The 27,204-nt window shown below is 42.7% G+C and overlaps 2 protein-coding genes across 2 annotated transcripts; one reads left to right on the top strand and one right to left on the bottom strand.

Moving 5' to 3' along the window:
* Positions 1-1,527: 1,527 nt before the first annotated feature.
* On the top strand, positions 1,528-3,321 carry LOC127299471 (uncharacterized). The gene is made up of 4 exons (XM_051329439.2): positions 1,528-1,680; positions 1,797-1,841; positions 2,852-2,884; positions 2,980-3,321. The coding sequence occupies exons 1-4, from the start codon at positions 1,641-1,643 to the stop codon at positions 3,156-3,158; spliced, it is 297 nt and encodes a 98-aa protein (XP_051185399.1). The 5' UTR covers positions 1,528-1,640; the 3' UTR covers positions 3,159-3,321.
* A 2,936-nt stretch (positions 3,322-6,257) lies between these two features.
* Positions 6,258-7,560, bottom strand: LOC127304711 (protein STRICTOSIDINE SYNTHASE-LIKE 10-like). The gene has a single exon (XM_051335313.2). It carries the CDS (start codon positions 7,302-7,304, stop codon positions 6,267-6,269), a length of 1,038 nt encoding a protein of 345 aa, XP_051191273.1. The 5' UTR covers positions 7,305-7,560; the 3' UTR covers positions 6,258-6,266.
* Between the last annotated feature and the right edge of the window lie 19,644 nt (positions 7,561-27,204).

The raw sequence follows: 27,204 nt of genomic DNA, 5'->3' as shown, positions 1-27,204 counted from the left end.
ATAGGGCATGCACCTACAAGCACTATCCGGACGAGTAGCCAAGTAAGAGGCTTTAGGCGCAGAATGATTTCAATTCCAAGAAACTCATTAGAATCTTAAACATGCAACATCATTTTCTTCATATGCGTCGATTCAAACAAATGAGGCTCTAGTGAAGGAGAGGAAAACATCAACACGTCCAAGAAGGGAAACACACAATGTGGCAGCCTCCATCAACGATCGATATCTTACAAATTTTATTTCCCTCCTACTCTAGTCCAATGGACATCAACTCCAACCTAGCGAATCAAGGAGTCAAGGCAGGGTGTGAAAGGACCGATTGCCACCGTGGCATACCACCAACCAAGAAAACACATAGGTATCGAACACATAAAGTGATAAGCCTATCATTTACATGGCGATGCTACATGACATTGAAGGAGATAGGCATCAAGAGGATCTGAGCTGGGACTCGAAAACACCAAAGATCCAAACGCAGAGAGGACGGGGCTGTTCTAGGAGCCTGATGACAACACTCCGAGGGAGAAGGAACCTAAATGGAAACACCGGGCAATAACCAGTAGGGGGCCAAAAACCTGGCACACCCTATGTCACCTGACCTAAACCAGTGATGAGTTAGCCATAACATGGATGGAGAGGTAGGATGTCACCAAACCTCCACCCTGACTTGCAGAAGAGTCAGGAACCACCCCACACCTGAGTGGGGGATGCCGGAATGGCGATATATATCCATCACCGAGATGTCTAGATCCATCATCATGATGGCCAGTTTTGACCATCAAACCTCTGAATCTACGGCGACAACAACGGAAATATGAATGGGCCGGTTGAAACAACACCTGATGCAAACGATCAACACCTGAGTGGGGGATGCCGGAATGGCGATATATATCCATCACCGAGATGTCTAGATCCATCATCAGGATGGCCGGATTTGACCATCGAACCTCTGAATCTACGACGACAACAAGGGAAATATGAATGGGTCGTTTGAAACAACACATGTTGCAAACGATCGGCAGATTAATGAGGCCACGAGCATGAGGAGGATACAACGGCGAGTTGGTTCCGTCGCTGCCACGAGGAATGCTTCCATTACTCTTAGTCCCTAAATCACCGGAAATAGTTGTGAAAAAAAAGTCTTACTAAGAGTTTTAGCGCATATACATAAAACATGCACCCACCATAAATCTAAAAGACAAGAGCTCGGCAATAAATAATTCTGTGGTGAACTATAGTAATTCAAATTAGGTTCTGAATTTTGCGGCAAGCACTTTCAACACATTTTTTTTTCCTTTTTAGTTTCTCAAGCTACGAATCAAATTTAAATTTACGATTTTACGCCATGTTAGATTCATAATCTTTGTATGCCATGAACTATTCTCCTAAGTTCTTTTTTTGTATCATTCTCAGAATTTCTTTAAAAAAATTTATGGAATGATACTTATTTTGGTTTTGGAAGTACCGTGAGATTGCCGTGGAGCGTGGCGGTTCAGAGCCCAAAGCTCGGCCCGGCCCGGCGCAGCCCGCTAACTCGCTGACGTCGGCGTGTGGGCTTGACCATCGAAGCGAAGCTGCATTCCCTTCGGCTTCTCGTCTCATCCACCCGAGAGCACTACCGGCGGAGCGAGAAGGCACCGATGGTGGTCGCCACCTTCAGCGGTCCCGGGATTGGGCTCGGTGAGCGGCCGACCACGGATGGATTCGTCAAATTTTCGGATCCTGCTGTCAATTTGGCGCTCGCTTCGTTCTAGGTTTCCTGATCTTGCTGTCTCTATCTGTTGAAATCGATGCAGGCTTCGGCGTCGGGTGCGGATTTGGAGTCGGATGGGGGTTCGGAGGTACGAAATGATTCATTCTTTCGCTTCGTTTGTTTGCGAGCATTTTTGCACACTGCATAAGGAAACGTTTTGTTTTCGTTGTATGATTCAAGCATATTCGGAGGAATTGCTTTTGATTTTTGCTGGTATGTTGAGCTGTGTTGGTATCTGTTTGGCAGCCCCACTCTCTACAGAAGGAATTATGTTTAGCTGATTCATGTGGCAACGACCCAACGTTCAATAATAATTATATGAAGCCAGATTTCCACAGAAGCATGTTTTTGTACTGTAGAACTCTGGTTATAATTTACATATAACCTCTTTACATTTAAAGGAGGATAACCACCTACATAGAAATTCGAGAAACAACGAAAACTAGAACCATTTGAACTCCTGGGCTGGAACCGTAGAGCAGTTGGAAATAATTTTTGTTCTGAGGTTGAAATTTATTGTTTATCCATCTATTTTCAGCTCCACATCTCCTTAGCTAGGCCTTTTGCCTGCAGATAGCCAATTTTTTGAAAAATGTATTTAAATACCACATCATGTGGATGCTTCCTCTACACGACTCCTTTTAATTATTATCCTAATATATGATGATAAAGTACATATTCTTGTTAAATAGGGAGCCACAAAGTTATATGGGAATAGTAGCGCCGCTGCATTTTATTTAATCTGTATACTGTCCTGACAAACTAAATCATCAACCAGAGAGTAGTATTTAACTATTTAATTTTTCTGGTTTTGTGTTAAGAATCCAAGCTTCAATTTGTATAATTCTATGTTCCATATAGATGGGGAATATGATCCAGAACCATACAGTCGATAACATTGGGTATTCGCAGCTGAAAGGGGGTTTTGACTTTTGTAACTGGCTTTTGTCTTGATGAAATTTTGCTGGGAAGACTTACTTTGGGAGTTATGGTTTCATTATACCTTGGTAGCTGTTCCCTGTTATGTGATTTCATTCACGACATCCATTCATTCATGGTAAGATAATGACATGTTTGTGTTCCGCTTTTCTACCACAGGAATGCCTCTGAACGTGTTTGGCTTGGGATTCGGTACTAAGCTTACCAATCACTATATATATATATATGTGAATTATCTTTAGTAAATTGGCGGGTGGCGCTGAATTAAAATTCATCTTTGTTAATAGGTGGGGGATGCGGAGTTGGTCTCGGGTTAGGATGGGGCTTTGGCAACGCTTATGGTTGTCAATATCGATCTTCAAGGGTCCAGTTTCAGGGTATTGAATTTCAGAAAAAGTCTGAAGGAGATGAAGCACCAAAGATTGTTTCGTCAGGGCTTGTTGAAAAATCTCGTCCCTATGGATAATATAGGTGCCATCATGTAATTGGGGCAAGCAATGTTACTATTGTCCCCTTAATTGTAGTTTAATTATCCACCTGCAAGTTCTTTGGAAGCATTTTGGTTAACTCAGACATTTCCTTTGTAACCAGAATGAGAATAAGCCACGGCAATGTGTTCGAGATGATAATACATGTCATTTTGTCTTGGAAAGTGGTTTTCGTATTTGGTTAATATGATGTCCATTAATCATCTCCTGGTTGACCTCCACCTTGAGAATTTTTTGTTCTTACTCTTGTTAAGTACCTAGTCATACACAGTCTAATGACTAACGGAGTAGAAGATGCAATATCGAGCACTGTTACAACTCATGATTCTGGCCTACACACTCTTCCCCCGAATGGGAGCAAAACTGAAATCTGTATCATTTTAATGAAGATCATAATCAGTAGGATCATGTTTGCAGTAAGCATGAAAATTATAACTGTTAGCTCAAATTGTGCAAAATATTACAATCAGGTGCACCTTTTATTTTAGTAGAACCAACGAATATGATAACAATAGAGATGATAAATTCAGAGTTTGGTCCCGATCTGTTGGTTGGTGCGGTGCCTACGCACTGGGAATCTGAGCAGCTGGTCTATCATATGATGTATGGACCTGCCAACTGGTAGTGGCTTGTACAACTGCAGCTATCAGTGATTCTTCCAGTGCAAAGCCTCAAGCTTTCACACAAATGGATGATCAAAGGAAGCAGCGGTGTCGTTCGACGTTGGAGAGATTGCTGTCTCTGTGTCGCCACTCCTGTGCCAGTATGTCTGCTGGAATGATGCTGCGCTCTTTGGGACATCCTCCATGACCCACTCAAAGCCCCTGGGGTAGTAGATCCCTGTCCTTGGGTGTGGCACCCACAATGCTGTCTCTGCTGACACGGCTGGCCTTGCTTCAACAGGTTGCACCCTGCTCGTGAGGTAAGAGCTTTGCCTGCTCTTAACTTCCCTGCATATGGCATTCTAACTATCTAAGCATTTACTTCACGGAGCTGAATGATGTTGTATTAGAAGTTTCATTGCATCAGAATATGAGCATTTATCATTAGATTTCAGCAATGCTTGAACATCGTCTTGCTGGAATCTACACATTGAAATCTTGATCGCAGGCTTGTTGTTTCAGGTTTAGAGGGATGGCTAGAAACTTATTACCGGAGAAGACCAGTCGATTTTGCAATTGCACTGCGGCCCATCAACACAGGCTGGAGAGGCACCAAAATGTGCTACTGGATGTTCTTTCGCCTTGGTATCAAGCAGCTGATGGAAGCTCCCTCTTGGTTGGTGTCTTTCTCCTTCCCAGCCCCTGTATTTATACATACACTAGTTGTAGCTTTGTAAGTGGAATGAATGGTTAGGGTCCATAGACTGCACATCTCTTTTTTTTTATAAAGATAGACTGCACATCTGGTAGGATATGAATGATTTGACGAGCTACTACATAGGATTATGAATGATTTGATTCGCAGTCGCTAGCTTCTACTTGAGCAGAGGTGTTGAGCTTGATTGGACCCTTTCGGACCAAACACCATGAGAACTGATGCTCCCAGAATCTGAAGTCAAATCTGGGCAAGTACAGTCCTATGACAGTACTGTTACTACTTGGAGAATCATGAGACAGCCCTGCTGGTATTGGTTGTACCTTATTAACAAAAGTAGGAATACACTTGTCATGAGGAAAGGGTAGGGGAGATGGGAAAACAACTAGAAGAAAAGCACTTCCAGAATTTATGTGCTAAAGCCTATGGTTGCCTTGTTGCAAAGGACATTGTCCGTTGCAAACTGCCATGCACTCCTTAATATGTGTGAGAAGAAATTGACATATGAACCCACTGATTGCTGAATTCAGAAAATTTGTACATCTGCTGCTGGCTTTCACCACTGATTTCGAGCTAGAAACTCCCATGGCAGAGATGTGTTTGCCTGCAGGTGGATATTGTGCGGTATGTGGCCTCAGAAGAACTACCACATACGCTGTTTCATAACCCGATCCATCTTCCCCGTATTTCAGCCTGATCTGCATCATCAATGATCCTTCAGCATAATAATGGAGAGCATGGGATCTGATTCTCCTTGTGGGATGCATAGGTGTGGTGCAAAACTAAAGATGAAGCATTTCAATTCCTTGTCGTCTCTTCCTGCCACAGACTGAAAAGTAAGTTTTTTTCCCTCCAGATTTGACATTAGAGTCATACAGAGCATGGAATTATTATATAACAAAAAATATTTCCTTACATTTTAGATATTAGATGCTTGATGTGTTACTATTAGAGTTGTAACAGTAGAATAATGTTCCTGATCTTATTCCGGCCGCTTCTGATTCTTCTGTTCTCTCTTTTGGATTTCTTTTGGTTTCAGCGGAAAGCTGCGGTATAGGATGGTCTGTTGGTATATAGCGTAACATCTTATATGCCTGTGGATCTCAATTGCTTACGCTGCCGAAATTGTGATCAAATAGTCAATCCCTGAGGTTTTGAAAAGGAAGCTTTGCTCTGCAAAATATCTGTTTGCTATTGGCTTCACTTGAAAGCTCAGTTATTACCGCTGGCTAATCTTTGGCTTACTCTTGCAAAAAAAAGGTATGTGCTCTTAGTTGTAATTCCTATTCTTAATCTACTTTAGGCAGATCATTTAATTCATGACATATTGTAGCTCCTGCTATTTTAGACTTGCAGTGGATTTTCTTGCACTCACTTTTCACCTGGTAAAACTGTCACCTAGATTTGTGTTTCTGCATGCTTGCAGTTTGCACATCGCCATATCAGCTACTTAGTTTTTCATATCCTTCATGTTATCTGAGATCATGTACCAGAATAAATTCTTGCAGTGTAGGCATTCTCATAATGTTTCTTCGTGTTAATATTTTGCTGACTCTTCGGTTTTTGTTAGTTTGACTAATGTCCAGTCTGTTTAGCTACCATCTTAAAGCTTCATCCGTAGGAGGGTAACATGGTAACAAGAACATAAAGGATAGAACAAATAATTCGTTGATACACTTAGTGTGAATTTCATCTGGCAGTCCGACCAAAAAAAAATATTACAATGAAGGGTACAAATGATAAACCAAAGTCCATCCTGAATCAACTGTCTATTTGCGTGTGACTACACTAACATATGGTAGCTCGACAGAACCCATGTAGAATTTGCCGTTGTCCCTCTCCATAATCTCAGTGGGTCTCACGCTCTTTGGCCCTGTCATCTCTTCGACTATCTTTCCGTTGGCACTGACCCTCACAGCGAGCAGATGGCTATCTCGACCAAAGGGCAGCTCATTCTTCTCACGGTGTAACGCCACCCAGTAGCCTCCTCTCCTGTCGGGCCTCACATTATCAGGGTAACCGGGTAGGTCGGCAAAAGGCTCATGTGTGCCTGCTTTGGGACCTTTGATCCAGTGCCTGAGGAGCTTGCATGGCCCGGTAGAAGCGACGACGAGGTGCGACCGGTCAGTGCTGACGGCGACGCCGTTCGGGTACGTTAGGCCAGCTTGGAGCACTGTGACATCCGACGTTCGGGGATCGTACCTCATGAGACGCCCCGTTGAGTCACCGGTCTTGGTAACCATCTCATGCTGCGATCTGGGGTAGTTCATGGAGCTGTCGGTGAAGTAGACTTGGCCGGTGATCTGGTCGACGTCGACCCCGTTGGTGAAGCGGAGAGGCATGCCATTGACCTCGTTGACCAGCACCGTCGCCTCCCCGCCGCCTGGCCCGACCCGCATGAGCCCCTTGTACGCGTCGGCGATGTAGAGGTCTCCGGTCTTCTGGTGGAACCGCAGGCCGAGCGGGCGGCCGCAACGGCTCTCAGTGGCGGTCTCCGGGCGCAGCCTGGATGCGGTGCAGAGCTTGCTGTCGTAACCGGGGGCGTGCGTGTAGGTGGTCCATCCGAGCTTGTCGCCGTTCCACTTGAGCACGCGGCCGTCGGAGACGCCGCTGTAGGGGCCGTGGCCCTGGCCATCGAAGGCGACACTCTCTGGTCCGCGGACGGTTCCGCGAGGCAGTGGCAGGTGCTGGCTATGCGTGGCGTCGAAGCTGGCTACGGTGGACGCCATGGCCGCTGGCATGAAGAGGAGGACCAGGATGACCAGCGCGATGGTGGCCTTCACGAGACGACTCATGCTGCAGCCCATGTTAGCTGCTTCGGTACTCTTCGATGGGTTTGATTGATCTCGCGCTGTTGGCTGGCTAGCACGTACGCTCGATCAAGAGTTTGTCTGATGGAGCGGACGTGGTTTGCTCGATGGGAGTAAACGGGTGGGTGCCTGCCCCTTATATTGATTGAGAACTGCTATTCTCCGAGTCGGATTCATGACAGCCAGAGCCGAGCCGGATTCATAGTTCCATATGTTCTGATCGAGGAAAAAGATAGAGTTGGAGCCGATGACGGAGAAGCACAGCAATCCGGATTCGGATGAGCGCTAAGACGTATGCAACGCAACCAATCTCACGCAGGAGGCACCATCGAGTTCCACCCCGTCATTTTCCAGTTGATATGCGGAAGGTGGCCAGCTGGCGATCATGGCGGACGACGGCGACGACGACGAACACCGCACCAACGAGCATCCATCCATATATAAATCCTCTGCTCCTGCACGCGCGCGAGCAGTTTTTCTCTACCACGTCGTCTCTTCTCCGGTACCGGCGTTGTCTGGACTGGATGACTGCGCCGCCGCTGATTGGGGCACTGAAAAGCCAGGCGCGATCATGGCGGACGACGGCGACGATGACGAACACCGCACCGACGAGCATCCATAAGTCCTCTGCTCCTGCACGCCCGCGAGCAGTTTTTCTCTACCACGTCGTCTCTTCTCCAGTACCGGCGTTGTCTGGACTGGACGACTACGCCGCGCTGCTGATTGGGGCTCTGAAAAGCCAGGCGCTGTCTCGCCATGACACTTGTGGAAACAAATCCTTATGCGTGCAAATGCTGATTTAAACCATGCTTAAATTAGCACTGTCGCATGATATGTTGTACTGTAATTCTGAATAAGGCCCCATGTTCTGGTTCAGGCTATCAGGTATCAAGACGATTTGCCACGGGAGTCTAGACTCAGCCTCTTCTCTTTTATTTAATTGGATTTGGATTGCTCTCTTTTCAACACCATTTACGCCTTATACATGTACAAGCCTCCACTGTGGTTATACTGAAATGTATTTGAATTGTATGTTCTGGTTCAGGTTTAAAGAGAATTTGCACGTCTTGCCAGAGGAGACAAAGAAAACCATTCATTCTTAAGCGGCGGTCTCATGCACCGCTTCTGAAGTAAAACTCCTCACACCTTCACTTCTTTTTTTTTAATCGAGATAAGGGCCACACGGCCCCAATTTCATTTCTGAAATTGAGATAGTCATGTTCAGATCCTGCTTACAAGACTCCCATCACAGTAAAGCTGGCTAACTTCCAGACTTTACTACCCTTACACCACAGCACCAAACTTTCTGTTACAAATTCAAAACGATCAGAACTTTAAACAATAGCACCTAACATAGAAACTAACATCCTGGGACAACTGAAAGTTCAACATGACACATCTACAAGTATATCACAAGCGGGATCATAGCATTTTAACATGAAGGCGTAAGTCTGTGGGTCGCTGAGCCTCATCATGTCAGGGCCCCAACCATGCCAGCAACAAAACAGTTCACTTCTTTTACCCTTGTGCATCTTCATTCGTCATTCTGAAATGTGATTGGTTGATCCAAAACTCGAATCCTCTGGTGTCTAATATTAAGTCATTGAATTCTGTATATGGTAAAAAATATATTTCCTGGAAAATGTGCAACACATGGCTAAATATTGCTCCTTTTAAGACCGATTCTATGCTGCAAGTTGCATCGATGATGAGCTAAGAACGCAGCATGTATCAGTTCCCCAAATAACAAATGGCACAACATCTACTGTTTTTCTCTCACTGTGTTCAGTCATATCCTCTTCATGTTTCTAACATACTATATAGCAAATGTTTAAATACAACATCCACACCTGGTAGCTATTTAATTTATCATGCAAAATTTGAATCCCATACAAACCAGATAAGATTTTAAACATCTTTCAAGAATTCTGCATGCACCTTCATCAGAAAAAGGAAGCATATTTTTATGACACAACGTTCTTTCAACAATAATGAATCAGGAGTCGAGTTGGTTGGATGTCCAAGGAGAGGAGCACTCTTGAAGATATCAACTTGGAACAACATGCTTGGAGGTTTCAGTTTTCTTTCCCCGAACCTATGAGTATGGACCCCTGACCAGGGTTTTTCTCTGGAAGAAGTTCAAGTGTACCGAAGAAGAGGAAACCTCGGGAGGTGAAGGTGAGGAACGCACTCAGCAAAAGAAGAATGGGGCTCAAACAAAGGGCTGCGCAGAACCACACCGGTTTAGCCGTGCATAAATGCAACAGAGCGAAAAGACCAAGGCATTCCTCTTTATTTCTTTGTCTTTGTTAGGTGTGACAATTGGAATTTCGTGATAATTTGCTCACTTTGTTAGTGACTTGTGGCCCAGATCTCATCCAATTCCGAGCATTTTATGGTATCCAACTTGACAATCACATTTAATTGTATTTTATGTTCAGGCTTTTTCCCACTTTGAGCTGGTAGAGATACGAGCAATTTCTACAGTATATTTTTTCAAGTTTGGAGGGGGGTTGTAACTGTTAAGGAGTATCAAGTATTGGTTTAGGAGTCCTTATTTCCCTCTTGTACCCAAGTCATATGTAGCAAGAGAACTATATATTTTCCCATCGGGATATCAATAGTGATGTAACAAGTTGCAAGAATATAAAAAGTGATACAAGTAGGTTAGTCTCAGAGAGAATCCATCTATCCATAATTACATTCTAGGTTTTGCCAAAATTGAGCCTTGAAAACTTTAACTAAACATAGAGGCAAAATGATCAACATACACAGTATAAAATGAATGCTATGAGAATTATTTAATGTACCCCCTTCATTTCAATTAATAAGACTTTTTTTAAAGTCAAGCTATGTAAAGTTTGACCTAACTTTTAGAAAAAGAGCTATCAACAACTATAGTGATATGTAGATACCATATGACAGTACATTCATGATGTTGTATTGTATATATTAATAAATTTTCTAAAAACTTGATAAAAAACTTTACATAATTTGAATTTTTAAAAATAATATCAATTGAACAGAGGTACTCCCTCCAGCTTTAAATACTTGTTGTAGGTTCAATGAATCTAGACATATTTTTATCCTACATTTTATCCTACATCTGATATTATAGAACTTTATATATATTTTTATTATGTTTGGTCAAGTTTTACAAGATTTAATTTTAACTAAACTCAGAATGCAGGTTAATTATGGAAAGAGGAAGTATCACTTCGTGTATCTGTGTCCTTAATAAAAACAGGCTTTTATTGATATGTGATTGGATGGTTAGAAGGGGCAATGGCACCCTTAGCTCGCAAAAGATTAAACTCGAGGTTTAACACTTTGATATCTCATAAAGGTGAAATATTTTTCAATGCGAGTTGATTGTTTCCATCGATATCCAGACGCTTGTGGTGACTTACTCAATCTGAAGCGTGCATACCGTGTTTCGAAGAAAAAAAATACACGTTTTTCTAATGGCGAACGATCTGCTTAGATTGCGTGGCCCAAACGGCCGTTTTGCTCGAAAATGCGTGGTTGAACCGGGTTTAGCCAACCCCATATCCAGGCCATCAATGTTCCAGAGATCCGTGCTGCTATTAGTATAGGGCCCGAGTATATTTCATTGTCTTAGTTTCCCCACACATATTCGTAACGGCGTCGCAAGTGTATGACTTTCACATACTAGGTTTCGCAAAGAAATAATATTTTTTGATGGCTTTGTAAAAAGGATAATTTTCCGTGATCAAAAATAGTTTTCCACGTGACATGTTTTTATCTTTTTTACATAGGCCACATAAAATGTCTTTTTACCGTAAACTTTTGCGAGTGAACATAGAATGTCCAAAATATTGTACTGTACCATTTTAGAATAGAATAGAATTAAAATACAATTTTCTTAATAGGTGCATTTAAACCTATGGGCCAAAACATATCCTTTGTTTATTTCTTTCTCTTATTAAATTAGTACTGTACATGTTTATGAAAGAAGATGCCGACGCAAAAGTCGCAAGCCAACTATATTTGCCGTCCGTAATAAATGCAGCTTCCACTTGTTCAGGGATGTGCACTTGCCACTCCTCCGCTTGTTTCATTTCTTCCGGTATTCAACGATTTCTGAATTCATCATTAATACTACAATGGGAAGTTCCACAAACTTAGTTATGACTTTATGTAAACTAATAATAGTAGATGTCCGTACTTCTTTTTCTAAAAAAAGGTGTCCGTACTTCTTTACACCTGATTTGGACACAGCAGCATCCACGTCATTTGTCTGGCAGTTGCTGAAATCTATCTCCCCAATATATCCCACTTTTCTAATCTGATGATGTGGATCACGGGCAATGGACGAAAGGAGGTACACAGCGCCAAGAAAATAAGAGAGGCGATCATGTGAGCTTCATCAGGAACCTTTTTCCTCTCACAGCATCTCCAACGAACCTGATGTAAATGGTCGAGTATTTCCGACCACACGGTCCGACACATAGTAACCGGCAAGTGCGTTCAACGATCTAAATATGCTCCGCGAATGCGTCCGCGGATGCTGTGCGGTCAGCGCGGGTGTCTGCTCGCACGGGCCTGCTTGGCAGGAACACAGATGCTTCGTCTTGTAGCGCCGCATAACTGACGGACTGCGCGTTGCAGCTTTCTGCGCCGCGTTATGGCACGCCTCGCCTTCCGCGCGCATGCACTGGTGGGTGGCGTCCCAGCAGCTTCAATGTCGCCGTCTCGTCATCTGCAGGCGCGACAGGACTAGCGGGAGGCAGCTCATTTTCTGCGCCGCCATCAATGGCATCGTGTCCCGTGCACGCCCGAACTTTAAAAGGGCGACCGGCATCGTCCCTACCACAACGCCGCACCCCACCAAAACAAGCCTCGTCGCGTCGCCACCACCTTTGCCATTATGAGCAACGCCGGCGGTGGCTAGGCTACTCCACCTTCCTAGCCGACAACTCCGACACAGAGGAGTTCGACGAGAACGAAGACACCAAAGATGACATCATCCACGCGGCGATGAACACACAGTTCATGGCTGACGCGCAGCGGGAGGCAGAGTAGGAGCAGGCGGCCCACGCGACATTCGACGCGGAGCAACAACGCCGGGAAGCGGCGCCCGCAGAGGAGGAGACGGACGATGACGACTGGAGCGAGCCTGACTCGAAGGAGAAGGCGGCGGAGCAGGGAGCCATACTTGCGTCCTTCGAGACATTGAAGAAGGCCAAGGATGACACTAACAAGGCGCTGCGGCTCCTAGAGGATGTGGCGGCGCACCGAGCTATGGCAAGCGTGTAGCAGAGGGAACGGCGAGCCTCGATGGGGAAGCGGAGCAGGGAGGGAGGCAACGACGGGGCCGGGTCATCAAACGCCCCGAAGGACCACGAGTAGGCTAGGGGCCTAGCCATTTTCATTTTAGTTTTTATTTATTTTTCGTTTATTCCATATGTAAATTATGTTTTTCAATTGAATGAAAAAATCTTGGAATAATAATATACGTTGGTGTAGAACGATAGAGAGAGAGATTGGCCAACTATGATGGATGATGTATTCATCCTCTTGGGCGAGTATATATGGGTTACAAGTCATGGGAGCCAAGAAGGCTATCCTAGAGATAAGGTAGGAGATGATTACAAATCATATATACTACCAAATACACATATACCAAATATATCTCTAAAACCTCCCCCGCAGTCGTAGCGGTAGTGACGTGAACAATGGAAGCGTCGCGGACGGTCATACTAGAGAGAAACCGAAGGTATGAACCAACGGGCTGACACTCTCCAGCGGTCATAGCGGGGCCGTCGTGGACGATTTCCCGTCGCGGATGCTTGGACTGTAGAGGAAGCCGAGGTGCTCGTGCGAGGTGGTAGCCCTTGTGCCGATGTCAAGAGCCGAGAGCGTTGGGCGGTGCAGCCTTGGTGGAGAGTTGAAAGGACACGGATGTCGCCTAGAGGGGGGTGAATAGGCGATTTAAAACTTTTACGAGATGGGCTTAACAAATGCGGAATAAAACTAGCGTTTACTTTGTCAAGCCCAAAGCCTATATACTATTGTTCACCTATGTGCACCAACAACTTATTCTAAGCAATGGTTCACCTATGTGCACCAACAACTTATGCTAAGCAATACAAGCAAGTATGTGATAGCAAGATATATATAACTTCAAGCACGAAGGCTATCACAAGGTAAAGTGCATAAGTAAAGAGCTCGGGTATAGAGATAACCGAGGCACGCGGGAGACGATGATTTATCCCAGAGTTCACACTCTTGCGAGTGCTAATCTCCGGTGGAGAGGTGCGGTTGCTTAGTGCTCCCGAACGCCACAAGAGGCTCACCTTGAGGTGTGGTTGCTCGATGCACACCAACGCCACAAAGGCCTCACCCCAAGATGCGGTACTCACACCACACCGAACGCCACGAAGGCGCCTAACCTAAATCTCCGGTGACCCTCGCCACAAAGGCCTAGGTCACGGTTCCACTAAGGGATTTCCTTCGAGGCGGAAACCGGGCCTTACACAAAGATTGGGGCACACATCCACAACTTAATTGGAGGCTCCCAACAAATCGCCACAAAGGCGTAGAATCCGTCTAGGGTTCCAAGAACCCAAGAGTAACAACCTTCTTGCTTTCACCACCACGAATCACCGTGGAGAACTCAAACCGATGCACCAAATGCAATGGCAAGAACACCACAAAGATGCTCAAGTCCTTCTCTCTCAAATTCCAACAAAGCTACAAAAGCTATTGGGGGAATAAGAGAGGAAGAACAAAGGAATTCACAAACAACACCAAGATCAAGATCTAGAGAGTTCCACTCACAAAGAGATGGATTTGATTGGTAGAAGTGTAGATCTAGATCTCCTCTCTCTTTTCCCTCAAATGGGGGCAAGAATCATGGAGGGATTGAGAGATAGTGCAAGCTTCTCTAGTTCAACAATGGAGGAGAGAGAGAGTGAGAGAAGCATCAGCCCAAGGAGGAAGAAGGGGGTATTTATACCCCCAAGAAAATCGAGCCGTTGGGCAAAACCAGGGCCGGATAATCCGGCCTAAGTAAGGGCCGGATAATCCGGCCTCAGGGACAAAACCTGGTAAAAATCCGGCCAAAAGTCCGGCCCCTGTCCAGAGCTGCTTTTCTTCTGGTCCTTAGCCGATTTCGAGGGCCCCGGATATTTCCGAAATATCCGGCCCGGATAATCCGGCCCGGAAAATCCGGCCTGGCAAACTGCAGAAACACCAAAACTAAAACGGGCATAACTTTAGCATCCGGACTCCGATTTTGATGATCTTGGGCTTGTTTTGAAGCTAGGAACAAGCTCTACAAGATCATGCAGGAAACCATCATAGTCCAACAAGGGAGGATAGAAACAAATGATGAAAGGTTTGACCTATCTAAAAAAGACATACCGGTAAAACCTCCAATCTCGAAAATGCAACAAGTTGCCCGTGCAAAAACCATTCTTGATGAACTAGAGCTTGTCATGAGAATAAGCACAAGCTCTAAATCATCACATGGATAAGATCCAAATAACAACCTAGAAAGATGATGAACCAAACTCAAAAACGCAACAAGTGATCTATGCGAAATCCGTTTTCGATGAACTAGAGCTTGTCATGAGAATAAGCACAAGCTCTAAAACATCACATGGATAAGTTCCAAATAACAACCAAGAAAGATGATGCAAGGATGCAAAGGTTTGAGCTCTCTCCGAACAATACGATCGAGTTACTCACTCGAGAACCCTCTTGATAGTACGGCAACTAAACTATAAACCGGTCTCCAACTACACTATGAGACCGGTGAGAAAGAAACCCTATCAAGAGCAAACCTTATACTTGCGCATTCCACTTGAGCTCGATGACGACAATCTTGACCTCAATGGAACGCCTTTCTTGATTGTGCTTGCTTGACGAAGTCTTGTGGATTGCTCCCCCATAATCCACCATGGGAGAGCTTCTTCTTCGGCGCATCTTCACATATCCATGATCACCATAAGGATGGCAAGACTCAAGCAAAGGATGTCTTCGAGATGGCTCATCTTGAACTTGCACTTCATTTCGTTGATGTAAAGCTTCAAGCATATGATCTCTTCAAGTTGGCTCATCTTGAACTTGCACTTGATTTCTTCATGGCAAGCTTCAAGCATATGATCTCTTCGAGTTGGCTCATCTTGAACTTGCACTTCATTTCTTCATTTTGATGTCTTGAAGTAACTTGAGGGCTCACTTCATCTTCATCTTCAAGACATACTTGACACTTGATATCCTTCATCAATTTCTTCTTATTGCAACCTTGAAGCCAACATATGATTCAAACATTGCCTATGGACAACACCTACAAATATAACTCAATGCAAACATTAGTCCATAGGGATTGTCATTAATTACCAAAACCACACATGGGGGCTCCATGCACTTTCAATCTCCCCCATTTTGGTAATTGATGACAATTGATACGTCTCCAACGTATCCATAATTTCTGATGTTCCATGCTTGTTTTATGACAATACCTACATGTTTTGCTCACACTTTATAATGTTTTATTGCGTTTTCCGGAACTAACCTATTAACGAGATGCCAAAGGGCCAGTTGCTGTTTTCTGTTGTTTTTGGTTCCAGAAAGGCTGTTCGGGCAATATTCTCGGAATTCGACGAAACAAAGACCCAACATCTTATTTTTCCCGGAAGCATCCAGAACACCGAAGGAGAGTCGGAGAGGGGCCAGGGGGCCACCACACAACATGGCGGCGCGGCCCCAGGCCTGGCCGCGCCGGCCTACTGTGAGGGGGGCCCAGGCACCCTCCGACTCCGTCTCTTCGCCTATATAAGCCCTTTCGACCTAAAAACACGATACCGATTGACGAAACTCCAGAAAGACTCCAGGGGCGCCGCTGCCATCGCGAAACTCCAATTCGGGGGACAGAATCTCTGTTCCGGCACGCCGCCGGGACGGGGAAGTGCCCCCGAAAGCCATCTCCATCGACGCCACCGCCTCCATCATGCTCCGTGAGTAGTTCCCCCATGGACTACGGGTTCTAGCTGTAGCTAGTTGGTATTCTCTCCCCCATGTACTTCAATACAATGATCTCATGAGCTGCCTTACATGATTGAGATTCATCTGATGTAATCGGTGTTGTGTTTGTTGGGGTCCGATGGATTGTTACATTATGATTAGTCTGTCTATAAAGTTTGTGAAGTTATTGTTGCTGCAATCTTGTTGTGTTTAATGCTTGTCACTAGGGCCCGAGTGGCATGATCTTAGATTTAAGCTCCATACTTATTGCTTAGATTGTATCTACAAGTTGTTTGCACATGTCTATGTCCGGAACCCGAGGCCCCAGAGTGACAACAACTGGGATAACCGGAGGGGAAGGCGTAGGTATGAGGATCACATGTTTTCACGGAGTGTTAATGCTTTGCTCTGGTACTCTATTAAAAGGAGTACCTTAATTTCCAGTAGTTTTCCTAGAGGCCCGGCTGCCACCGGCTGGTAGGACAAAAGATGTTGTACAAGTTTCTCATTGCGAGCACGCATGACTATATATGGAAAACATGCCTACATGATTAATAATCTTGATATTCTGTCTTAATGCTATTTCAATCCTATCAATTGCCCAACTGTAATTTGTTCACCCAACACTTGTTATTGGAGAGTTACCACTAGTGTAGATAGCTGGGAACCCCGGTCCATCTCTCATCATCATATACTCGTTCCTTATGTCATTGGAAGTAGTATCAACTATTTTCTGGTGCCATTGCTCTCATATTGCACTCTTTATCTTTGTATTCTTGTTACTCTTTGCTCTCATATTCTTCTTTGCTTTCACATCACCCTGTTACTAGTGCTTTTCCAGGTGCAGCTGAATTGACAACTCAGTTGTTAAGGCTTATAAGTATTCTTTACCTCCCCTTGTGTCGAATCAATAAATTTGGGTTTTACTTCCCTCGAAGACTGTTGCGATCCCCTATACTTGTGGGTCATCAAGACTATTTTCTGGCGCCGTTGCCGGGGAGGCATAGCTCTAATCATAAGTTCACCTGGGGAGTACACTCTACCTCTCTCTCTGTTTTTGTTTTATTTTATTTTGTTTTGCTTAGTTTACTTTTTTCTAGTTTATTTGTGCTTAGTTTATTTCTGTCTAGTTTTATTTTGCTTAGTTTACTTTTGTCTAGTTTATTTTTGTCTTGTTTTATTTTTCCTATATACCCGAAAATCCATAAAAATTTGAAAAACCTAAAAATTAAAAACTGCTATTATGGGAGAACCTACAACCTATTTGGAGCTTATAGAATTATATAATAATTATAGAGAATCAAGAAAGGGAAAAGTTATGAGTGCTGTGATAGAAAAATTAAATACAATTACTAAAATCTTGCTTAAACGCCATGATATAAACTGTTGCTCTAAACAGGATACTAAACATCTTAAATTTCAATGTGGCTTTAGTGAGGAAGTTTTAATTAAGAACTATAATTGGAATAGCTATATTCATTTTGGGTTCGAAGAGGTAGAACAATTTGTCTTATTTATGGGAGCCTCTGAGATAGTCATTCATGTCTAAAAATTATGAAACTTGTGCTGTTTGTAAGGACCTTAAAGATTATGTCTCTTCTATCCTTAATTTTTGCATAGAAAGCTACAGTGATAACCCTTATATCATTGATTATAAAGAGAGACTCATTAATGCACAAGAATGCACTCACAATTTGCAGGAACCAGTGGAAGAAGAAATTGATGAACCTGAAAGCTCATTGGATGAAAAAGAGGAGGAAATTGATGAACCTGAAAGCTCATTGGATGAAAAAGAAGAGGAGAGTGATGAACAAAAGGAGGAAGAATGGATTAGCTACCCATGCCAACCTCCTAATGAGAGTAACTCTTTATCTCTTACACTATTTGATTGTCCTCCATGCTTGCCGAAAGAGGATGAATGTTATGTTCCTGTGGATTCTCTTGAAATATTCCCTATGAGTAAAACTGGTAAGAATAATTATGCTACTGTTATATATGATAATCCATGCTACTTTGATAAATCTTATGATAATGCTTTGTTTGTGCCTGATGTCGAAATGCATGGTACTAAAGAGTTTTGCTTAGCAAATGTTTATGATAAATCTCTAGATGATGGTCCTATGTTACTTGATAATATTAATTGTACTACTAATGAAAATGGGATTGGAGAGTTCTTGACTTTATCTATGAGTCCCATATCTTTTGAGATTGATCAATCATCTTGTTATATTATTGATAAAAGTGGGTTTGAAAGTTTTAATCCTATTATTTCTGAGCTTGATAAAAATTATGTGTTTGTGAATCATGAAAAGCATGTTTTATGTGATAGTTATATTGTTGAGTTTATCCATGAAGCTACTGAAAATTATTATGAGAGAGGAAAATATGGTTGTAGGAATTTGCATGGTACTAAAACACCTCTCTATATGCTGAAAATTTTGAAGTTACTCTTGTTTTATGTTCTTATGCTTGTTACTTTGTTCTTCATGAATTTATTCGTGTACAAGATTCCTATGCATAGGAAGTGGGTTAGACTTAAATGTGTTTTGAACTTGCTTTTTGATTCTCTCTTTTGCTTCAACTCTCACCCTTATGTGAGCATCATTAAAATTGCTGAGCCCATCTTAATGGCTATAAAGAAAGCACTTCTTGGGAGATAATCCATGTGTTTATTTTGCTACTGTTTTGTTGTGTCTTGGAAGTTGTTAATACTGTAGCAACCTCTCCTTATCATGTTTTTGTGCCAAGTAAAGTCTCTATGGTAAAGTTGATGCTAGATTGGGATTACTGCGCAGAAACAGATTTGCTGTCTGTCACGAATTCGCGCAGAAGTCTCTGTAGGTAACTCAGAAAAATGTGAAAATTTACGTGTGTGATCCTCAGATATGTACGCAACTTTCATTATTTTTGAGTTTTTCCATTTGAGCAAGTTAAGTGCCCCTGCCAAATTCGTCTTTACGGACTGTTCTGTTTTTGACAGATTCTGCCTTTTATTTCGCATTGCCGCTTTTGCTATGTTGAATGAGTTTCTTTGTTCCATTAACTTTCAGAAGCTTTGTGCAATGTCCAGAAGTTTTAAGAATGATTGCGTCACCTCTGAACATGTGAATTTTTATTATGCACTAATCCTCTAATGAGTTTGCTTGAAGTTTGGTGTGGAGGAAGTTTTCAAGGGTCAAGAGAGGAGGATGATATATGATCAAGAAGAGTGAAAAGTCTAAGCTTGGGGATGCCCCCGTGGTTCATCCATGCATATTTCAAGAAGACTCAAGCGTCTAAGCTTGGGGATGCCCAAGGCATCCCCTTCTTCATCAACTTATCAGGTTTCTTCTATTGAAACTATATTTTTATTCAGTCACATCATATGTGCTTTACTTGGAGCGTCTTTATTTTTGTTTGTGTTTGAATAAGATCGGATCCTAGCAATCCTTGTGTGGGAGAGAGACACGCTCCGCTTTTTCATATGAACAATGGTGTTCTTAGCTTTATTTTAATGTTCATGGCGGAGTTGAAAACCGCTGCACTTATTGTTATTTGGTTGGAAACAGAAAATGCTTCATATTGTCTTGGATAATTTGATACTTGGCAATTGTTTTGAGCTCTCAAGTAGATCATGCTCTTGCATCATGTAGTTTAAATCTATTAGTGGAGAATTACCATAGAACTTGTTGAAATTGGTTTGCATGATTGGTCTCTCTAAGGTCTAGATATTTTCTGGTAAAAGTGTTTGAGCAACAAGGAAGACAGTGCAGAGTTTTATAATGCTTGCAATTAGTTCTTATGTAAGTTTTGTTGTACCGGTTCATACTTGTGTTTGCTTCAAACAACCTTGCTAGCCCAAAGCCTTGTACTGAGAGGAAATGCTTCTCGTGCATCCAAAACCTTGAGCCAAAACCTATGCCATTTGTGTCCACCATAACTACCTACTATGTGGTATTTCCTGCCATTCCAAGTAAATACTTCATGTGCTACCTTTAAAACAATTCAAAAGCTATTATCTCTTATTTGTGTCAATGTTTTATAGCTCATGAGGAAGTATGTGGTGTTTTATCTTTCGATCTTGTCATTTACTTTTGACAGACTTTCACAATGAACTAGTGGCTTCATCCGCTTATCCAATAATTTTGCAAAAAGAGCTGGCAACGGGGTTCCCAGCCCCAATTAATTAACCTTCATTAATAATTCTCTTCACGTGTTTTGCCCTGATCTATCAGTAAGCAACTTAATTTTGCAAATAGACACTCCTCCATGGTATGTGAATGTTGGAAGGCACCCGAGGATTCGGTTAGCCATGGCTTGTGTAAGCAAAAGGTTGGGGGGAGTGTCATCTAATAAATAAAACTAAAGTACATGTGTAAACAAAAGAGAAGAGGGATGATCTACCTTGCTGGTAGAGATAACGTCCTTCATGGGAGCCGCTCTTGAAATTCTGGTTGATGAGGTAGTTAGAGTGCCCACTACCATTCGTTGATAACAACAAACACCTCTCAAAACTTTACTTTTATGCTCTCTATATGATTTCAAAACTTGAAAAGCTCTAGCACATGATTTAATCCCTGCTTCCCTCTGCGAAGGGCCTATCTTTTACTTTTTTGTTCAGTCAGTTTACCTACTTCCTTCCATCTTAGAAGCAAACACTTGTGTCAACTGTGCATTGATTCTTACATACTTGCTTATTTGCATTCATCATATTACTTTGTGTTGACAATTATCCATGAGATATGCATGTTGAAAGTTGAAAGCAACTGCTGAAACTTATATCTTCCTCTGTGTTGCTTCAATGCCTTTACTTTGAATTTATTGCTTTATGAGTTAACTCTTATGCAAGACTTTTGATGCTTGTCTTGAAAGTACTATTCATGAATTTTTTTGCTATATGTTATCTATTTGTTAGCAAATATAGATCATTGCCTTGAGTCACTTCGTTCATCTCATATGCTTTACAATAGTATGATTAAGATTATGTTGGTAGCATGTCACTTCAGAAATTATTCTTTTTTATCGTTTACCTACTCGAGGACGAGTAGGAACTAAGCTTGGGGATGCTGATACGTCTCCAACGTATCCATAATTTCTGATGTTCCATGCTTGTTTTATGACAATACCTACATGTTTTGCTCACACTTTATAATGTTTTATTGCGTTTTCCGGTACTAACCTATTAACGAGATGCCAAAGGGCCAGTTGCTGTTTTCTGTTGTTTTTGGTTCCAGAAAGGCTGTTCGGGCAATATTCTGGAATTCGACGAAACGAAGACCCAACATCTTATTTTTCCCGGAAGCATCCAGAACACCGAAGGAGAGTCGGAGAGGGGCCAGGGGGCCACCACACAACATGGCGGCGCGGCCCCAGGCCTGGCCGCGCCGGCCTACTATGAGGGGGGCCCAGGCACCCTCCGACTCCGTCTCTTCGCCTATATAAGCCCTTTCGACCTAAAAACGCGATACCGATTGACGAAACTCCAGAAAGACTCCAGGGGCGTCGCCGCCATCGCGAAACACCAATTCGGGGGACAGAATCTCTGTTCCGGCACGCCGCCGGGACGGGGAAGTGCCCCCGGAAGCCATCTCCATCGACGCCACCGCCTCCATCATGCTCCGTGAGTAGTTCCCCATGGACTACGGGTTCTAGCTGTAGCTAGTTGGTATTCTCTCCCCCATGTACTTCAATACAATGATCTCATGAGCTGCCTTACATGATTGAGATTCATCTGATGTAATCGGTGTTGTGTTTGTTGGGGTCCGATGGATTGTTACATTATGATTAGTCTGTCTATAAAGTTTGTGAAGTTATTGTTGCTGCAATCTTGTTGTGTTTAATGCTTGTCACTAGGGCCCGAGTGGCATGATCTTAGATTTAAGCTCTATACTTATTGCTTAGATTGTATCTACAAGTTGTTTGCACATGTCTATGTCCGGAACCCGAGGCCCCAGAGTGACAACAACTGGGATAACCGGAGGGGAAGGCGTAGGTATGAGGATCACATGTTTTCACGGAGTGTTAATGCTTTGCTCCGGTACTCTATTAAAAGGAGTACCTTAATTTCCAGTAGTTTCCCTAGAGGCCCGGCTGCCACCGGCTGGTAGGACAAAAGATGTTGTACAAGTTTCTCATTGCGAGCACGCATGACTATATATGGAAAACATGCCTACATGATTAATAATCTTGATATTCTGTCTTAATGCTATTTCAATCCTATCAATTGCCCAACTGTAATTTGTTCACCCAACACTTGTTATTGGAGAGTTACCACTAGTGTAGATAGCTGGGAACCCCGGTCCATCTCTCATCATCATATACTCGTTCCTTATGTCATTGGAAGTAGTATCAACTATTTTCTGGTGCCATTGCTCTCATATTACTGCTACTGCTGCTGTGTTACTGTTACTACTGCTCTCATATTACTGCTGCTTTCACATCACCCCTGTTACTAGTGCTTTTCCAGGTGCAGCTGAATTGACAACTCAGTTGTTAAGGCTTATAAGTATTCTTTACCTCCCCTTGTGTCGAATCAATAAATTTGGGTTTTACTTCCCTCGAAGACTGTTGCGATCCCCTATACTTGTGGGTCATCAACAATCTCTTTGAGAGGGTTTATATAAGGAATTTAAGTAACAAACAAGTTGAATATATAGAGCAAACTCCCCCATAATATATGCATGTGTGAATGATCTTGGCTTTCATTGCATATATTGGCATTCAAAGCCTAGTGGAGTTTCCTCTAAATATTCAGCTATGCAAAGCAACAAGATGCAATGCAAGCAACAAGATGAAATGCAATAAAGGCACATGCTTAAGCACAAAGCAAAGACATAACCAAATTCCCTTAAACCCTCCAAACTTCTCCCCCATTGGCACCAATTTCCGAAATGGGTGAAAAATTTAGAAGGCCAATATAGTGAGAGTTCCTCCATAGTGTGTGCATTTCTCATACTTTGAGTGGAATCAAATGCACATATCCAATGACGAATATTCAGAAGGAATCACACTATAGATATGATCAAAGATTGCAAAAAGATAACAAAGTCAAGAAGCTTCAACAAATGAAGCAAGCAACCAAATTAACCACAAGGAAGATACCAAAAGAAAGATAGATATTATGATAAGATCAAGAAGATTGCTCTAAATAATATGAGGAAGCTCCCCAAGGTTTGTGCACAAAACTAGACAATTTGCATTGGAGTATAAAGTGCACAAACATGGAATCATCACTCCCATAATAACATTCAAAAACAAAAAAAATACCAAGTGAATCAAACTCTAATGATCACCACAAAATAGTGCCTTAAATAGAATGAGGAAGCTCCCCAAGGTACATGCATAAATTAAAATGTTGCATTTGAATACAATATGCATAACATGGAATCCTTACTCCCTCATTACCATTTAAAACCCAAACAATTGCAATAGATCATAGATAGAAAATTAAGCTTAACACTTGCAACAAACAAATGGTTGAGCAACAAGTAGGAGGGACCATAATAAAAGGCTCAACCAAGAGGATATGTGAAAGGCATGATAAAGCATATTATAAGACTATTACAAGGATGAGCAAAAAGCATCATCATAGTCTTCAATGAATTATATTGCTTAGCATGACCAATCAACATGCAACAAATAAATAAGATATCAAATGGAGATGTATCATATCTTATGTGTATACGTTTCTCTAAGTGAGCAATATCACAAAGATATTTATCCACAAAGAAACATGCACACACAAAATGGATACTCAAGAAATATAGTATGATATCCCAAAATGAAGTCATGCAATATACCAATAAGATTTTTTGCATAATAGCATGGCCAAAGGCTCAATTTTGTCTTATTGTACATTCATGAACTTCAACCACAAACATCTAAAATACATCACAAATATCAACAAGGAATAGAAGTTATTTGAGATGCATTTAGAAAGGCAACAAGTATCACAAGCGAGGATACCAAAAGAAATAACTAAATTTGCACTTTCATCTATATTACACACTTGAGAGCCTTGAGGAATTGATATGCAATAAAATTGCTAGATGGGCATAGATGGGATGGGTGAATCACACTACAAGAAAAGTTGCCATGGCCGACGAAGTTGAAGTCGCGCCGTGGTTGCTGGTGTACCATGGCCGACGATTTTGGTCCCTCCGTGGTGCATGTCAAAACTTTTTTTTTTCTCGTTTTTGAGGCCACCTAGCCCGACGAAAGCGGCCAAAACGTGGCGTATGGTGGCCCGGGACGTGGTGCATCTCGAAATCTCGGGTTCGCCGGCCGAGTCAACGCAAATCCGCACCGCCGAGGGATGTAGGGCCCAGATGGCAGCCTCTCTGGCATTGTTTTTTTTCTAGATCGCGCCATCTCGTTCAACGTTCTCCGATCGAGCCGTTTACGATGCGGGATCATGGGTCCCGCATGTCATCCTCTATGAACCAAAATTCTTTCTATTCTTGGATTTTTTTTGACCCCCTGATTTCTGGCTACTTCCTTTTTCTTTTGATCCCTTGCCGCCTTGGAAACGTTGAGACCGCTGCTGCTAAATGGGACCCGCATGTCATCCTCTATGTGCAATCAACTTTCTTTTCTTGGAGTTTTTTTGGCACCTCAAATTTGGTCACTTGCCTTTTTCTTTCGATCCCCTGCCGCCTCTCAAACGGTGATACCGCTGCTGCTAACTGGGACCCGCATGTCATCCTCTATGTACTATAAAACTTTCTTTTCTTGAATTATTTTTGGCACCTCATATTTGGTCACTTACCTTTTTCTTTCGATCCCCTGCCGCCTCTCAAACGGTGATACCGCTGCTGCTAAATGGGACCCGCATGTCATCCTCTATGTACTATAAAACTTTCTTTTCTTGGATTTTTTGGCACATCATATATGTTCACTAGACTTTTTCTTTCGATCACTGTCGCCTCTCAAACAGTGATACCGCTGCTGCTAAATGGGACCCGCATGTCATCCTCTATGTACTATAAAACTTTCTTTTCTTGGATTTTTTTGGCACCTCATATTTGGTCACTTGACTTTTTCTTTCGATCACCTGCTGCCTCTCAAACAGTGATACCGCTGCTGCTAAATGGGACCCGCATGTCATCCTCTATGTACTATAAAACTTTCTTTTCTTGGATTTTTTTTGGCACCTCATATTTGGTCACTTGACTTTTTCTTTCGATCACCTGCTGCCTCTCAAACAGTGATACCGCTCAACCTAAATGGGACCAGACACTCAACCTCTAAGAACTATAAAACTTTCTTTTCTTGGATTTTTTTGGCACCTCATATTTGGTCACTTGACTTTTTCTTTCGATCCCCTGCTGCCTCTCAAACAGTGATACCGCTGCTGCTAAATGGGACCCGCATGTCATCCTCTATGTACTATAAAACTTTCTTTTCTTGGATTTTTTGGCACCTCATATTTGGTCACTTGACTTTTTCTTTCGATCTCATGCCACGTTTGAAACGTTGAGGAACCTGCTGGCTCATGGGACCCGCATGTCATCCTCTATGAGCAATCAACTTTCTTTTCTTGGAGTTTTTTTTGGCACCTCATATTTGGGCACTTGCCTTTTTCTTTCGATCTCATGCCACGTTTGAAACGTTGAGGAACCTGTTGGCTCGTGGGACCCGCATGTCATCCTCTATGTGCTATAAAAGTTTCCTTTGTTGGATTTTTTTTCACCCTCTGATTTTTGGCTTGCCTTTTTCTTTTGATCCCCTGCCCCCTTTGAAACGTTGAGTAAGCTGTTGGCTCAAGGGACCCGCATGTCATCCTCTATGTCCATCAACTTTCTTTTCTTGGATTTTTTTCACCCCCTAATTACTAGCTACTTTCTTTTTCTTTTGATCTCAAGCCGCATTACAAACATTGAGACCGCTGCTGCAAAATGGGACCCACATGTCATCCTCTATGTACAATAAAGTTTCTTTTCTTGGATTATCTTTTGCTCCTGATATTTTGTCACTTGCCTTTTTCTTTCGATCTCATGCCGCCATTGAAACGTTGAGTAAGCTGCTGGCTCATGGGTCCTGCATGTCATCCTCTACGAACAATAAAAGTTTCCTTTCTTGGAGTTATTTTTGACCCCTAATTTCTGGCTATTTGCCTTTTTCTTTGGATCTCCTACCCCTTTGAAACGATGAGGACGCTGTTGGCAGGTCGGTCCCACAAGTCATCCTCTATGAACAATAAAAGTTTCCTTTGATGGATTTTTTTGAACCCCTAATTAATTTCTGGATATTTCCTTTTTTTCTTTGATCCCCTGCCGCCTTGGAATCGTTGAGGATCTGCTGCCTCATGGGTCCCGCATGTCATCCTCTCGGAAACGGTAAATGTTTCTTTTCTTGGAAAATGTTTACCAAAAGATTTTTGGCTTATTTTTTCTTTCGATATCCTGCCGCCTTTAAAACGTTGAGGACGCTGTGGCTCACGGGTCCCACATGTCGGCCTCTATGAACAATAAACGCCGAGGACGCCTGCTTGCCTCATGGGTCCCGCATGTCATCCTCTCGGAACGAAAATGTTTCTTTTCTTGGATTTTTTACCAACAGATTTTTGGTTTATTTTTCTTTCCATCCCCCGCCGCCTTTAAAACGACGCTTGGCTCATGGGTCCCCGATGTCGGCCTCCCGTACAAGAAACATGTGATATCTTGATTATTTTGCAGACAATAAACGGTGCATTGCGCTACGAGCTATTTCAACGGATAAATTAAATCTTTATTTTTACATAAACAAATTTATATCTGAATCTCCTCGTTTTTTGTTTTTGCGAAGCATAGGACTTTCCTGTTTTTTAGAAAAATCCGAACTATCCTGCTTTGGAGTGGGCTGAAATTGTACGAGTCAAAAGGCCCGACGGGATAGTTCGAATGCCCAGAATGTCCACATGCGGCCCAATTGAAATCGTTCTTTT

This window comes from Lolium perenne, chromosome 5, assembly GCF_019359855.2.
Source record: "Lolium perenne isolate Kyuss_39 chromosome 5, Kyuss_2.0, whole genome shotgun sequence".
Classification (NCBI taxonomy): Eukaryota; Viridiplantae; Streptophyta; class Magnoliopsida; order Poales; family Poaceae; genus Lolium; species Lolium perenne.
This window is presented reverse-complemented; position numbering and strand designations above follow the sequence as displayed.

Excerpts from the sequence above, each read along its gene's own strand:
- LOC127299471 (XM_051329439.2), top strand. The coding sequence starts at position 1,641 with ATGGTGGTCGCCACCTTCAGCGGTCCCGGGATTGGGCTCG. Across the intron at positions 1,681-1,796 it reads CGGTCCCGGGATTGGGCTCG|GCTTCGGCGTCGGGTGCGGA; the intron begins GTGAGCGGCCGA and ends AAATCGATGCAG. Across the intron at positions 1,842-2,851 it reads AGTCGGATGGGGGTTCGGAG|GAATGCCTCTGAACGTGTTT; the intron begins GTACGAAATGAT and ends TTTCTACCACAG.
- LOC127304711 (XM_051335313.2), bottom strand. The coding sequence starts at position 7,304 with ATGGGCTGCAGCATGAGTCGTCTCGTGAAGGCCACCATCGCGCTGGTC.